The 12,441-nt window shown below is 58.4% G+C and overlaps 1 protein-coding gene across 1 annotated transcript in view; it reads right to left on the reverse strand.

Moving 5' to 3' along the window:
- The window catches only part of MYO18A (myosin XVIIIA), an 87,574-nt gene that overhangs the window by 16,246 nt on the left and 58,887 nt on the right, over positions 1-12,441 (reverse strand). The window contains exons 23-36 of the mRNA XM_038759587.1: positions 12,004-12,147; positions 11,207-11,296; positions 10,946-11,065; positions 10,625-10,736; positions 9,180-9,307; positions 8,709-8,863; positions 6,360-6,483; positions 5,999-6,199; positions 5,374-5,484; positions 4,378-4,482; positions 4,059-4,205; positions 2,334-2,447; positions 518-634; positions 266-349 (exon numbers count right to left, since the gene is read on the reverse strand). Coding sequence (XP_038615515.1) covers positions 266-349; positions 518-634; positions 2,334-2,447; positions 4,059-4,205; positions 4,378-4,482; positions 5,374-5,484; positions 5,999-6,199; positions 6,360-6,483; positions 8,709-8,863; positions 9,180-9,307; positions 10,625-10,736; positions 10,946-11,065; positions 11,207-11,296; positions 12,004-12,147 — 1,752 coding nt within the window. The remainder of the gene's footprint in view (positions 1-265; positions 350-517; positions 635-2,333; positions 2,448-4,058; positions 4,206-4,377; positions 4,483-5,373; positions 5,485-5,998; positions 6,200-6,359; positions 6,484-8,708; positions 8,864-9,179; positions 9,308-10,624; positions 10,737-10,945; positions 11,066-11,206; positions 11,297-12,003; positions 12,148-12,441) is intronic.

Here is a 12,441-nt window from a genome sequence, read left to right on the forward strand (position 1 = left end):
TTGGGGAAGGGGTTGTGGCAGACTGGTCACCACGGTGATGGCGGGGTGCTAGGTCACCCAGCAGAGGTTTCACTTCTGGCTCATTGTCACTTCCACCGCTGCACAGGCCCCGAATCTCTCTTTGGGGAGAAGGTGGGACTGGGCTTCCGGCTGGCAGAAACAGCAAACCGGGCAGCCAGGCTCTGCCAGGAAGTGCCACACCTGTTCCTGGCACCCCAGTCCACCTCGGTCTCTGGAGGAACCCACTCGGGTAGCTTCCAGATACCTTTTCCTGAAGTTCTTGCTTCTCCTTGTTGGCCTCTTCTAGCTGTGCTTGGAGATCACTCATTTGGGCCAGGTCTCTGGAGGCCTGGAGTAGGGAAGAGGGTCCAGGGACAGTTGGGATGCCCAGCCCAGGGGAACATCCTCACCCTCATCAGAGCACCCCCTCGCCCCCCCGCCCCGTCCTCCTGTCCCCCAGCCCCAGGCAGGAGGAGCCCAAGTGTATGAACTCGTAGCAGGTGCTGGGGAAGGGTACCTGGGCCACGGCCGCCTTGTGCTTCTTCATCAGTTCATTCATGTCTTCTTGATCCTCCTCCAGTCGGCTCTGTACCTCATTCTTCTCCCGCTGCAGGCGGCTCAACTGCTCCTCCAGCTACGGGGGCACAGAGAAGCAGGTCAGGGGGTTGAGGGGCTGCGGTGGCTCTCAGCTGCAGGGGGCACAGCTCAGGGGGCGGAGGGGCTACTGTGATTCCCAGCTAGAGGGCCCAGGCAGCCCAAGGCAGGCAGAGCCCCCCTCTCTCTGCCCCAGAGGCTGTTTGGGAATCCCTGAGTGGCCAGACTCAGGGGGTGGTCCCAGCTTGTACTACCCAGCCAACCACGCTGCCCTCCGCTGAGAGCTGTCAAGCTTAGCTTCTCCCCTGCTGCCTGGGGGCGGACACTCGGCCTCCCATAATGGAACACCACCAGAGTCACCCGGGGGGTGGGGAGATGGACAGAGCATATCTGGGCACAGCAGTCAGGCAGCAGGTGGGTAGCAGCAGCAACAGGCTTCCTCCGCAAGGACCCCGCTTCAGAGGTTCAGGGTGGGGCATTGAGGAAAAGTTTAGAGACAGGGGGCTGACTGCTCTGTTGCCCCTATCTGTCTCTTTCCCCTCCAGTCATCCCAGCGAATGCTGGGCTTAGGGGGAGGTGGGTGGGACCGCCCTTCAGGAAACATTTGACTTAGGACCCTCTCCTAAGCAAGCTTGACGCGAGTTCCAGATCTCCAACTGCCTCAGGGGAGTTCTAGGAGAGAGGCGTGGCAGATGGGGAAGAGACCCCCTCTTCCCCACTTACTGGGGTGGGACAGACACACTAAGAAGCTTTGGCTGAAAAGGGAACCCCGTTCGCCTGTATCTCTACCCCAAAACGATTCCACAGCTCCTTCCCGGCTCCATCCATTTCGGTGCCGAGCTGTGGGGAGCCAGGGGAAGCCTCCGCCAGGAAATTTATTAACTCGGATTTAAATAAAATGATAATTTCATAACAGCCTTTTTGAACGCAATTAAGGCATTTGAATTACTCACCTGAAAACCGCTGAGCAGCCCAAATGCCACAGGGATAAATCAAACCTGGGCAATGGGCACAGCGTGATATCTCATTGCTTGGCAGGAATGGGGGAGAGGCTGGGCACTCCCCCTTTTCCCCCGGTCTCACCTCGCTTCCCCCATGCCCCCCCTCTCCCCGGCTCTGAGCGGCCCCGGCCAGGCACACCGCCGAAATAACTTCTCCATCTATGGGCCGTGGGGGAGGTGGGGAATTAAAAGGCAGGCATTAAATAATGGCTCTAATTAGCCAGCCACCACCGTCGCCAATGCGGCCGGGCCATGGGGATAGGGTGGGGGGAAGCCATCTCTGCTCTTCCTGTGGCCAGGGCTACTCACAGGGCACAGCTTGGATTGGCTCCACCACACAGGCTGCCGTTATTAACGACTCTTGGGCTGAACCCACCCCTGCGTGCATGGGAAGTTAAGTGGGAAGGGGGATTCACAGCCTGGTGACCACCATCTTCCCCCGGCCATACCCACTTACCTCAGTCCCCACTCTCAGCCGGCCCCGCACCCCTAGTCATGGCTGGCAGGAGCGAGGGCCAGGGTTGGGGACGGGTGGGTTTGTGCCAGGATTCTGGGCTGGGGAACTGGTGTGGGGAGTGGCCCGATGGGGGAAGGGTGGCAGGATTACTGGTTAGGTAGGGGAGGAGACCCCCATCTCCCTACAAAGATGCTCCAGCCTCAATGGCAGGGTTCCGAAGTCTGGGGGCTCCGGGAGAGAGGGCTGTGGGGCCTCCACCCGGGCCGGGCCCTTGTCCTCACCGCTGTCTTGGTCTTGGAGATGTCATCCATCTGCAGGTGCAGGTCCTCCATCTCCACCTCCATCGCCTTCCGGGATTTGACGGCCGCCGCACAGGTGAACTCCGATTCCTCCAACTGGACGGACCCGCCCAAGGCAGACGGTCAGACGGGCTGCACCAAGCGGGCATCGGCCAGCTCACGCCCACCCCCCAACCCCCAGGGGGATAAGAACCAGTAGAAGGGAAGGTCATGGGGTGGAGACACAATATTTACATCTTCCTTAATCTGCTGCTTCTCCTTCCTAATTTATTTTAATGTCTGTCGTCCCCTCTACGCTGCAAGCTCCTTGAGGGCAAGGATTGTGTCTGTCAATGAATGGCATTTATTAAGTGTTTCCTGTGTGCAAAATGCTGTACTAAGCGCTTGGAAGAGTACAATACAACAGTGTTAGATAAGTTTCCTGTCCACAAGGAGCTAATCAATCGTATTTACTGTGTGCTTACTGTATGCAATCACTGTACTAAATGTGCAAGCACTGTACTAAGTGCTTGGGAGAAATCGACAGAGTTGGTAGACATGTCCACTGCCCAAAAAGAGCTGATAGTTTAGAGGAGGAGCTGAGTCCAGTGTCTCCCAACTCAATTGTACTCTCCCAAGCGCTTAGTACAGTGTTCTGTACACAGTTTAAGTGCTCAATAAATACCACTAATTAATAGTTTTTTAATGGCATTTGTTTAAGCTCTATGTGCCAGGCATTGTGCTAAGTGCTGGGGTAGGTACAACAGCCTGGCTCAGTGGAAAGAGCATGAGCTTTGGAGTCAGAGGTCATGGGTTCAAATCCCTGCTCCGCCAATTGTCAGCTGTGTGACTTTGGGCAAGTCACTTCACTTCTCTGGGCCTCAGTTACCTCATCTGTAAAATGGGGATTAAGACTGTGAGCCCCCCGTGGGACAACCTGATCACCTTGTAACCTCCCCAGCACTTAGAAGAGTGCTTTGCACATAGTAAGCGCTTAATAAATGCCATCATTATTATTATTATTACCAGGTTGGACACAGTCCATGTCCCATATGGGGCTCGTGGTTTTAATCCCCATTTTACAAATGAAGTAACAGGCACAGAAAAGTTAAGTGATGTGCCCAAGGCCACGTGGCAGAAAAGTGGCAGAAGCAGGATTAGAACCCAGGTCTTCTGACTCCTAGGCCCGTGCTCTTTCCACTAGGCCATGATGCCATGTTAATAGTTTGATCACCTCCTTAGGGAGAAGGGTTATTACTTCTGATATTTTCTTGTAAATTTAACCCGTTTCTTTCCCCACCCTCTTCACCCACACAGACTGTAAGCTCCTTGTGGGCAGGGATTCTATTCTTGAATTCCGTTCTTTGTACATTCCCAAATGTCTCTAACTGAGCTTTGCTCCAAGCAGGTGCTCCATAAATGACAGTAGTATACCCAAGGAGCAGGTGATGGGGGCAGGTTGGAGGGCGAGTGAACATGCATAAACCCCCGATTGCTGTCGTCATTAGAAGCAGTGTGGCAGGGTGCAGGGGTGGTCCCCAGCCCTCAGGAGGGGCCTGGGAGACCCCCGTCCAGTCCCTTTGGAATCCCAGAACAACCACGGCAATCAGGATGCCTACTGAGGACAATATGGAGTGTGGGGATGCTGGGAGGGAGCCCGATCTCAGATTCTTGCCCCAACCCCTACCCAAGAAGGGCTGAAGGTGAGACCCCTACGCCCCCAGGCACCTGGTTCTTGAGCTGGGCGATCTCCCTCTTGCTGGGTGCATTGTTCTTCAGGTGATCCAGCATGACCTGGGCGTCGGTCAGCAGGGCCTTGGTCCGCTTCAGGTCCTTCCGCAGACGCTTCTCCGTCTCAAAGTCCCGCTGGCTCACCTGGGAGGGCTTGGAGTCAGTGGCCCAGCCTGCCCAGACCTAAACTCCGCTTGCCACCCCCCTCCCACCTGACCAACCCCGTCCCCTTCGCCCACCGCCCCAGAGGGCTGACCAGAGGCCCCCAGCACCCCAGGTTGGAGCCCCCAGCCCTGCCACCTGCCATGGCTCCCACCTGGTCACTAACGGCCGACAGCTTGCCCTCCAGCTCCCTTTTCTCCCGCAGCACCTTCTGCTTGTCTTCGTACTCCTCCTCCAGCTGTGCCTCCATCTGTTTCAACTGCAGCCCCCCAGGCCAGGGGAAAGCACACCAGGTCACGCTGGGGCCATGCCTGGCCGGGGTTGTGTGGAGGGGGCGTGCAAAGCGCTAGGCCCCTGCCCCCAACCCTGACCCCCAGGAGGCAGGAGGAATGAGCTGAACAATGTGGCCTAATGGAAAGAGCACAGGCCTGGGAGCCACAGGAGCTGGATTCTCGTCCCAACTCTGCCATTAGCCTGCTGTGGGACCTCAGGCACAGCAGCGTGGCTCAGTGGAAAGAACCTGGGCTTGGGAGTCAGAGGTCATGGGTTCAAATCCCAGCTCCGCTGCTTGTCAGCTGTGTGACTTTGGGCAAATCACTTAACTTCTCTGTGCCTCAGTTACCTCATCTGTAAAATGGGGACTAAGATTGTGAACCCCAAGTGGGACAACCTGATCACCTTGTATCCTCCCCGGCACTTAGAACAGTGCTTTGCACATAGTAAGCGCTTAACAAATGCTATCATTATTATTATTATTATTATTCACTCCTCTAGAATGTAAGCTCATTGAGGGCAGGGAACCTATCAGCTAACTCTGTTGTACTGCACCGTACCAAGTGCTTAATACAGTGCTCTGCACACACTAAGTACTCAATAAATACCATTGGTTGATTGATTGATTCTCTGGGCCTCAGTTTCCTCATCAGTATAATGGTTATTCGATACCTGTTCACCCTCCTACTCAGACTGTCAGCCCCGTAAGGGACAGGGACTGCATCCGACCTGATGATCTTGTCTCTATCCTAGTGCTTAGTACAGTATTTAGCACAAAGTAAGCCCTTAACACCACAACTATTATTCCCATAATTCCATACAAGATGCTGCTTATGGGGGTGATGTACCTGGGCTGTGAGCCCTGAGCCACTCTCACCTTCTTCTGACAAGACTGTCGGACCTCTTCCACCTCCTCGTCCCGGCTCTCTACTTCCTTGGAGTGTGTCTGCCGCATCCGCTCCATCTCCATTTCCAGGCGTAGCTTGCCCTGATGTGGGGAGGTGGTGGGGCGGGGGTGACTGTGATGCCAGCTTCTTTGAACCTCTACCACTGAGGCAGCCGATGTGCCAGGCCAAAGGCCAAGGCGGCTCCCTCCAGGCATTAAAGCCCCCAGCCCTTGCCTCCGCGGCAGCAATTCCAGATCCAGCAGGGCAGTGTGTCCCGCATAGTGGAGAGGGGCTCTGACTGCAGGGGCTCCTCCCCCCCAGGCTCGAGTTTCCTGCTCCTGGCCCAAGGCCACAGCTCGGGAACCGGGGGAGGTCCCACGTCTGTAGGGGCAGGGTGCAGGTGGGCTGGTCGCAAGCCCGGTGTCTGCCTATACACGGAAGCCCGGCATTCCCAGAGTTCTCCCGATCCCTAAGTTGGGGCAGGGCAGCAGAACCTCTCCCAGGAGCCCTTGCCCCGCAACCAGACCAGGCTGGTTCCTTCTAGAGCCCTGTCTGTGGCCCTCTGGTAGATGAGTCCCACCCGGCTCAGCTCCCGACCGCCAGCCCTTCCCCCACCTGCTCGAGCATCTGGATGGTCCCCGCCTGCTCGTCCAGCTCCTCCTCCTGATCTTTGACTTTGGCCTCCAGATCCCGCAGCTGCTTCCTGACTTTGGCCAGGGAGGCTTCGTCCTTGGACTCCTGGGAGGAGATGTCCTGGAGCTCCGCTTCCAGGGCCACCACCTTCTGGGTGAAGCCGGCGACGTCCAGGTCCTTCTCCTGGGGTGGGAGGAGGCAGGGTCAGAGGGGGCCGGGCTTCGGGGTCGCCAGAGTCAGGGGACGATGTTGGTGGGATGGATGGGGGTGGGGAGGAAAGATATGAAGGACAGCAGGAGGGTGGGCAGGGGAGGACCAGCCAGGCTGGGGGGCTGCCGCTCACCTCCAGCTGCTGCCTGAGGCTGAAGGCCTCGGCCATGAGCACGTCCTTCTCTCGTAGCAGCTTCTCGCGCTGGAGCTTCTCACGCTGGGCCTCCTCCTGCGCCTGGGAGAGCTCGCTGTCGAACCTGGCGGGGAGGGAAGGCGGGACATGAGGGCCGGGAGCCGCAGACACAGCAGAGAGGCCGCCGCCCCAAGGCCGAGAGTCCAGAGTCCCCTGGGGTGACACAGAGACCAGCCCCGGGCAGCTGGGAGAGCTTAGCCCAACCACGGGCATTGCTGAGCCAGAGGGGAGAAGAGGGGGACCACCTCCTCCACCTGCATGTGCTGCATATTGTGGAATTGTGGAGCTTGGGAGCCTGACCACCTCCTGGGGGGCACGAGGGGGGTCCCAGGGTGAGCACGAGGGTGACCACAGGCCTGGCCGTGCCACTGAGCTCCTGATGCTTCCCTCCCCCTGCCTTCCTGTGGGGTCCCGTAGGCGACAGCCCCCGGGGGGCATGGAGTTCAGGGAGGGGGGCAGGGGTGGTCCTCCCCACTCCTCTGCTTGCCCGCCTTTCATTTCCTACCCGGTGCCTCTAAATAAAGAGCAAATTGCTGAAATTCCTCTTCACACCTTCCCTGCATAGCTAATCAGCCACTCAGGCTGAAAACTAAAAGAGCCCCCCAACCCCGGGCTGCTTCAATTTAATAAGCCGCCCAGCGGGGAGCCTGGCAACACATTAGCTGGGCCAGGTTGGCACATCAGCGGCGGTAAGATGCTGGGGAGGCCCACGTAGGGAGGGGCGGCTCTTAGCGGGGTCCTGCTGAGGAGAGCATCCTCTAGGGCAGAGGAGGGGTGTGGGGAGGTGGCAGGGCAGAGCCGCGAAGGGAGAGGCAGGGCGGGGTGGGGAAGGAGAAAGAATGTTGGGGGAAGAGGCAGGATGGTGGGTGGCTGGTGGGAGAGACAGCCACTAGAGGCTGGTGGGTTGGAGGGGGGCATCTACCTTCCTGGAAATTCCTGGGAGCAGAGCCAGGGCAGGGTCCCAAACTGAGGACTGATGAACCACCTCCTCTAGCCTGTTTGAGCTGCTCTGGGATTCTCCCAGCAGGATGGGGCAATTTCCTGAGGCGTGCAGAGCAGGAGATCCCCAGAGGGGCCTCATGTGGGCACCCCTTCTAATCCTGGCTCTGCCACTTGTCTGCCGTGTGACCTTGGGCAAGTCATTTCACTTCTCTGTGTCTCAGTTACCTCATCTGTAAAACGGGGATTAAGACTGTGAGCCCCAGGTGGCACAGGGACTGCATCCAACCCGATTTGCTCGCTATCCACCCGAGTGCTAGTACAGTTCCTGGCACAAAGTAAATGCTTAACAAATACCACAATTACTATTATTATTATTACCCCTTCTCTGGCTGTAGCAGGGTGGGGACTTGAAGGTCCCCTCCCCAGAGTCTGCTCTCTGCCCACCCCTCCCCCCGGGACAGTTCACTCCACTCCAGCACCCTTCTCCGGTAACGAAGGAGCCGCGTGGCCGACCCCAGACGGGGAAATTAATTTAGATTGGATTCTTCTCTCAGTGCCGGGATTGTTCCCCTCCTCGTGCTATTAGCATAATGAGATGGCGACAGCGGTGGCTGGGACATCGCCAGGGTATTTGTATGGCGGAGGAAAGCGGGGAGCGAAAGGCCGAGGGGGAGGCAATCTGCACTGTGACTCCTGGGGCCAGGCAGGATATGAACTCATCACTCCATGGACATCAATGGGCAGCTTGGAGCATGAGCTCTTTAGAGGGCTGTGGCCTGCTGGGCCTGCCCAAAAGACTTGGAGCAGCAAGGTAGCTGGGGGAGGAGGATTCGTGGGGGAGGTGCTGGGAAGGGCGGAGGCTGTTTCAATGGGAAGCTGAACCCCTTCCTGGTCGAGGATGCCATGGCAAGTGAAGGCCACCTGGCCTCACCTTCAGGCATAAATATCTTGAGTGAAGCAGGGCTTGGGAGAGGGGCAGAGACAGGCTGCGGTCCTGCTGGCCTCCGTGCCCTCCCCTGCCAACAGGCTGCTGGTTCCATACCCTGCCGAATAGCCCAGGATCCCAGGCCCGTGGCAAAGAGGCTGGCGTCAGGTCTCAGCATCCCTGGGGATGGTGGAAGGGTTGGGCTGGTTGTCTAGGGTCTTTATTTGCAAGGATGCTTTAAGCCGGGTTCGGGTGGAATATGAGGGGTTTTCCCTTGGCACCCCCAGTCATCCTGACCCAGCCTGAGCCTCCACAAGATGAGGAGAAGGGGCGAGCCCCCTCCCACCGCCCCCCCCCACCCCGGCTTCTCCCCAACGGCCCCCAATCCCTCGGCTCCTCTTGGTCCCCTAACCGGTCCCCACCTCCTCTGCTTCTTCTCCAGCTCGTGGTTGCGGCCCTGCTGGCCCTCCAGGTGAAGCTTGGTGTCCTGTAGCTCCGCGGTCAGTCTCTGGCACTTCTTCTTCACTTGCTGCAAAGCCCTCTGGGTCTCATCCCCGTCGGCCTGCAGGTCACCCAGCTGGGGGCCAGGACGGAGAGGGGTCAGGGCAGAGGCAGGTGCCAGGGAAGAGGGGGGACGGGGTGAAAGTCAGGGTGCAGACGTCAGGGGCTGCCCAGAGAGTTGGGGTCAGGAGGAAGGCGGAATCAGGGGAGACCGTCGGAGAGTCGGGGGCCACAGGAGAGCCGGGAATCTCGGCCTTTAGAGGAGAGTGGGGCCAGGGCCGGGGACACTCGGGCCTCCCCCAGCCAACCCGGCACCCAAGATTGCCCCTCGGGGAGGTGGGGTACCACAGTTGGGAGGGGAGGCAGGACTTGGACCGGTCTCCTTGACTCACCTTCCTCTCCAATTGCCTTTTGCTTTGTTGCTCCTCTTCCAGTTTGTCCTCAAACTCCTGTTGCAGACGTTTCTTGGTGAAGTCCACTTCTCGCACTGCCCTCTCATACTTGAGGCGCCACTCTCCGCCTAGAGGGCCGGTGACACAGGGGTGAACAGTCTGGGGGCTGGGGGGCTACCTGGCATGGGTCTCCCGACTGATTTTTGGTCTAACCAACTAATGGCTCACCGGAATGAGCATTGGTACCAATACTCTGCTAATAATGATAGTGCCGAAGTGTCTACTTTGTGCCAATAACTGGGCTAAACGCTGGGGTAGACGCAAGGTAATCAGATCGGACACAGTCCCTGTCCCTCAGTCTCTCTTACCCCATTTTATAGATGAGGACACTGAACCCCAGAGACATGAAGTGACTTTTCCAAGTTACAGGCAGGCCTCGACCCATAAGGAAGGCTCCCTGTTGTGTTTTTTTTAATGGTATTTGTTAAGCACTTACTATGTATCAACTGCAGTTCTAACTGCTGGGGTAGATGCAACATAATCAGTTGGCACTGTCCCTCTCACATTTGGGGCTCAAAGTCTAAGTTGGAGGCAGAACTGGCATTGAATCCCCGCTTTACAGATAAGTGGGGCACAAAGAAGGTAAGTGTCTTGCAGACTAATAGAGGAGCTGGGATTAGAACCCAGGTCCTCTGACTCCCGGGACTGTGCTCTTTCCACTAGGCCACACTGCTTCCCATGTTCTTTCCTCTAGGCCAGCCACCTCACCCGTGACCCTGGGGTTCTGCTTCTAATGGTTCTGTTTCTGCTTCTGAGCCTTGCCTGTCTCCCCTCATGCCTCGCACATACGCACAACCGCCTCCTCCTACATCACATCACATGTTGCCTGACTCAACGATGCTTCGTGCAGAGGAGTGAAAACCCGTGGGCAGGAGGAAGGACTGGTCAGATCCTCTGACTCCTTCCCCTTTCATGGATTGGGTCATTTGTGGCCACCTGTCTCCCCTCTAGACCCTGAGTCACCAAAGGGCATGGCCTGGGGCTTACACTCCCATGGGGGGCCCCAAATGTGGGCACCGAATCAGGGCATGAGTAGCTGCTGCTGCTGCTGGGGGGCCGTGGCTAGGTCCCCTTAGCTAGGACCTGCCTCCACCCCTTCTCCACCCAAGGGGGTCCCCACCCCTCAGGTGGACTGGACGAGGGTTATATGGATGATTGGGGGAAGACCTCAAGGATCCCCTGGGACAAACCCCTCCCCCTTTATCATCATCATCATCATCACAGTGTGACCCGAGTGCCTGCTGGAGGTAATGCAGTTGGAGGAAGAGGGGAGACGGTGGAGAGGCAGGGCAGAGATGATGGAGAGGTAGGATACTGAATGACGGAGCCGTGGTAGTGGAGGACCGGGCCACCCCCTCCTATGGATGCCGGGGCCAGACCCTCACCGGAATCATCATCGTCCATCTCTCCGTTGAGCTCAGTGGCCCGGATGAGCCGGGCCTCCATTACCTCCACCTCCATGGCTTCCATCTGCTTCTTGAGGGCATCATACTGGATCTGTGGGGAGGGACCAAGGGCCTTAAGAAGGGGCACCCAGGCCCTGAAACCCCTCTGTGCCCCTGTCCAAGTCAGATGAAGTGTCGCCCACTAAGAGATTGACAAAAGGTGACAGGTGAGAGGCAGGGAGGGGGTGAACTGGCGAGAAATCAGCTGGGCTGGCAAACGGTGAGGGCTTATCTGCAAGCCTTCCTTATCCCACCCCTGACCTGCAGATCCTTCATCTCTTTCTCAGCCCGAAGCCTCTCGGCTGTCTCGGCGTCCAGAAGCTGGGAGGCGGATTCCCCAGTGTTGCGCTCGTCCGTCAGCTCCGACGTCAGCTCGGAGATCTGGTGGGGGCGGGGGGTGGGGGAGCAGGGTTCAAGTCGAGCCGCTGCAGGCAGCCCCCCGGTTCTGGACTTCAGGGGTGGCTCTGGAAGGGAGCAGAGTCAGAAGGGTGGAGGGCATGGAAGGACAGCAGGGAGACCGACCTTGCTCTCCAGCCGGTCGCTGCTGAGGCGCAGCTCATTGCGTTCCTTCTCCACTTTCTCGAGCTTGCTTCTTAGCTGCTGGATTTCTTCCTGGAGGCAGACATGGGAGGCGAGATCAGATAGTCTGGTTCTGGTCAGAGCTTTCAGGGAATCCTGGCCTTGGAGACCCCTTTGGGATAGGGAGTTCTAACCTGGTTGCTGGGGGCTTTCTCCTGGATTTGGGGGGAGGTCTCACCCTGTTAGGGCTGAATGAAATGGGAACCAAGGTAGAATAGGGGTGGGTGTGTCAGGGGAGGCCGTGCCCATCTTTGTGGAGGGGTGAGCTGGGGGGATAGGGAAGCAGAAGGGTACTGTCACCCACTGCCAGGCAACAGCCCAACATGGGATGTAGATTTTTCTGGAACTGCCACACCTGGGTGGGGTCAGGGCATCCATAGGCCCACAATGAGCCTGGGGCTGAGGAGGGGTTGGGGCTGAAGCAGGGACTCCTCCAGGCCTAGCGGCCTCCTAGAGCAGCAGCCTCACACCCTGGCCATAGTGAGCTAGCAGCCCCCGGCTCCCATGATGGTGGCCCAGCAGCCCCTGGTCTCTGCTGAAGCATACCAGTAACCCCTGGCCCCGACTGAAATGGACCGGCAATCCCAGGCCCCCACTGGGCAGCCAAGCTGCCCCGGGTCCCCACTGGGTGGCCCAGCAGCCCCTGGCCTTTGCATTAGTGGGTCAGCAGCTCCCAGCCCCCACCGTGACAGCCCGGGAGCCCCCTGCCCCGTCCGTGGTGGGGGCCCAGGCAGACGTACGTCCTTGCCCCGGAGCTGTTCTTCGGAGAGCTGCACCGCAATGAGGGGCCGCACGGTGGTGAACAGTTTCCACCACGGCCAATCCTTCACCCCTTTATTCTTCTTGATGTTCTTCTGCACGCAGCGGATGGCCAGGGCCTGGATCTGCCGTGACGGATAGAGAGCTTAGTGCCGGTCACCTCCCCGACTGCTAGCCTGTACCTGGCCCCCGGCCCCAACCTCAGCATCCCACCTGGACCCGACCCCAGCACCCCGGCCTCGACCCTTGAAAAGACCCTGGCCTTAACCCACCCGGCGCAGCCCACCCAGCTCCTCCCACCAGTCTGCCCCATCCGTCAGGAGCCTAGACTCCAGGGCCCCACCCACACCCCTGGCCTCCTCTGGGCCTCTGCTAGTCCCACAACCCCTCTGCTCCCAGGAACCACTAGGGCACTTGTG

The sequence above is a fragment of the Tachyglossus aculeatus genome, chromosome 17 (genome assembly GCF_015852505.1).
Source record: "Tachyglossus aculeatus isolate mTacAcu1 chromosome 17, mTacAcu1.pri, whole genome shotgun sequence".
NCBI lineage: Eukaryota > Metazoa > Chordata > Mammalia > Monotremata > Tachyglossidae > Tachyglossus > Tachyglossus aculeatus.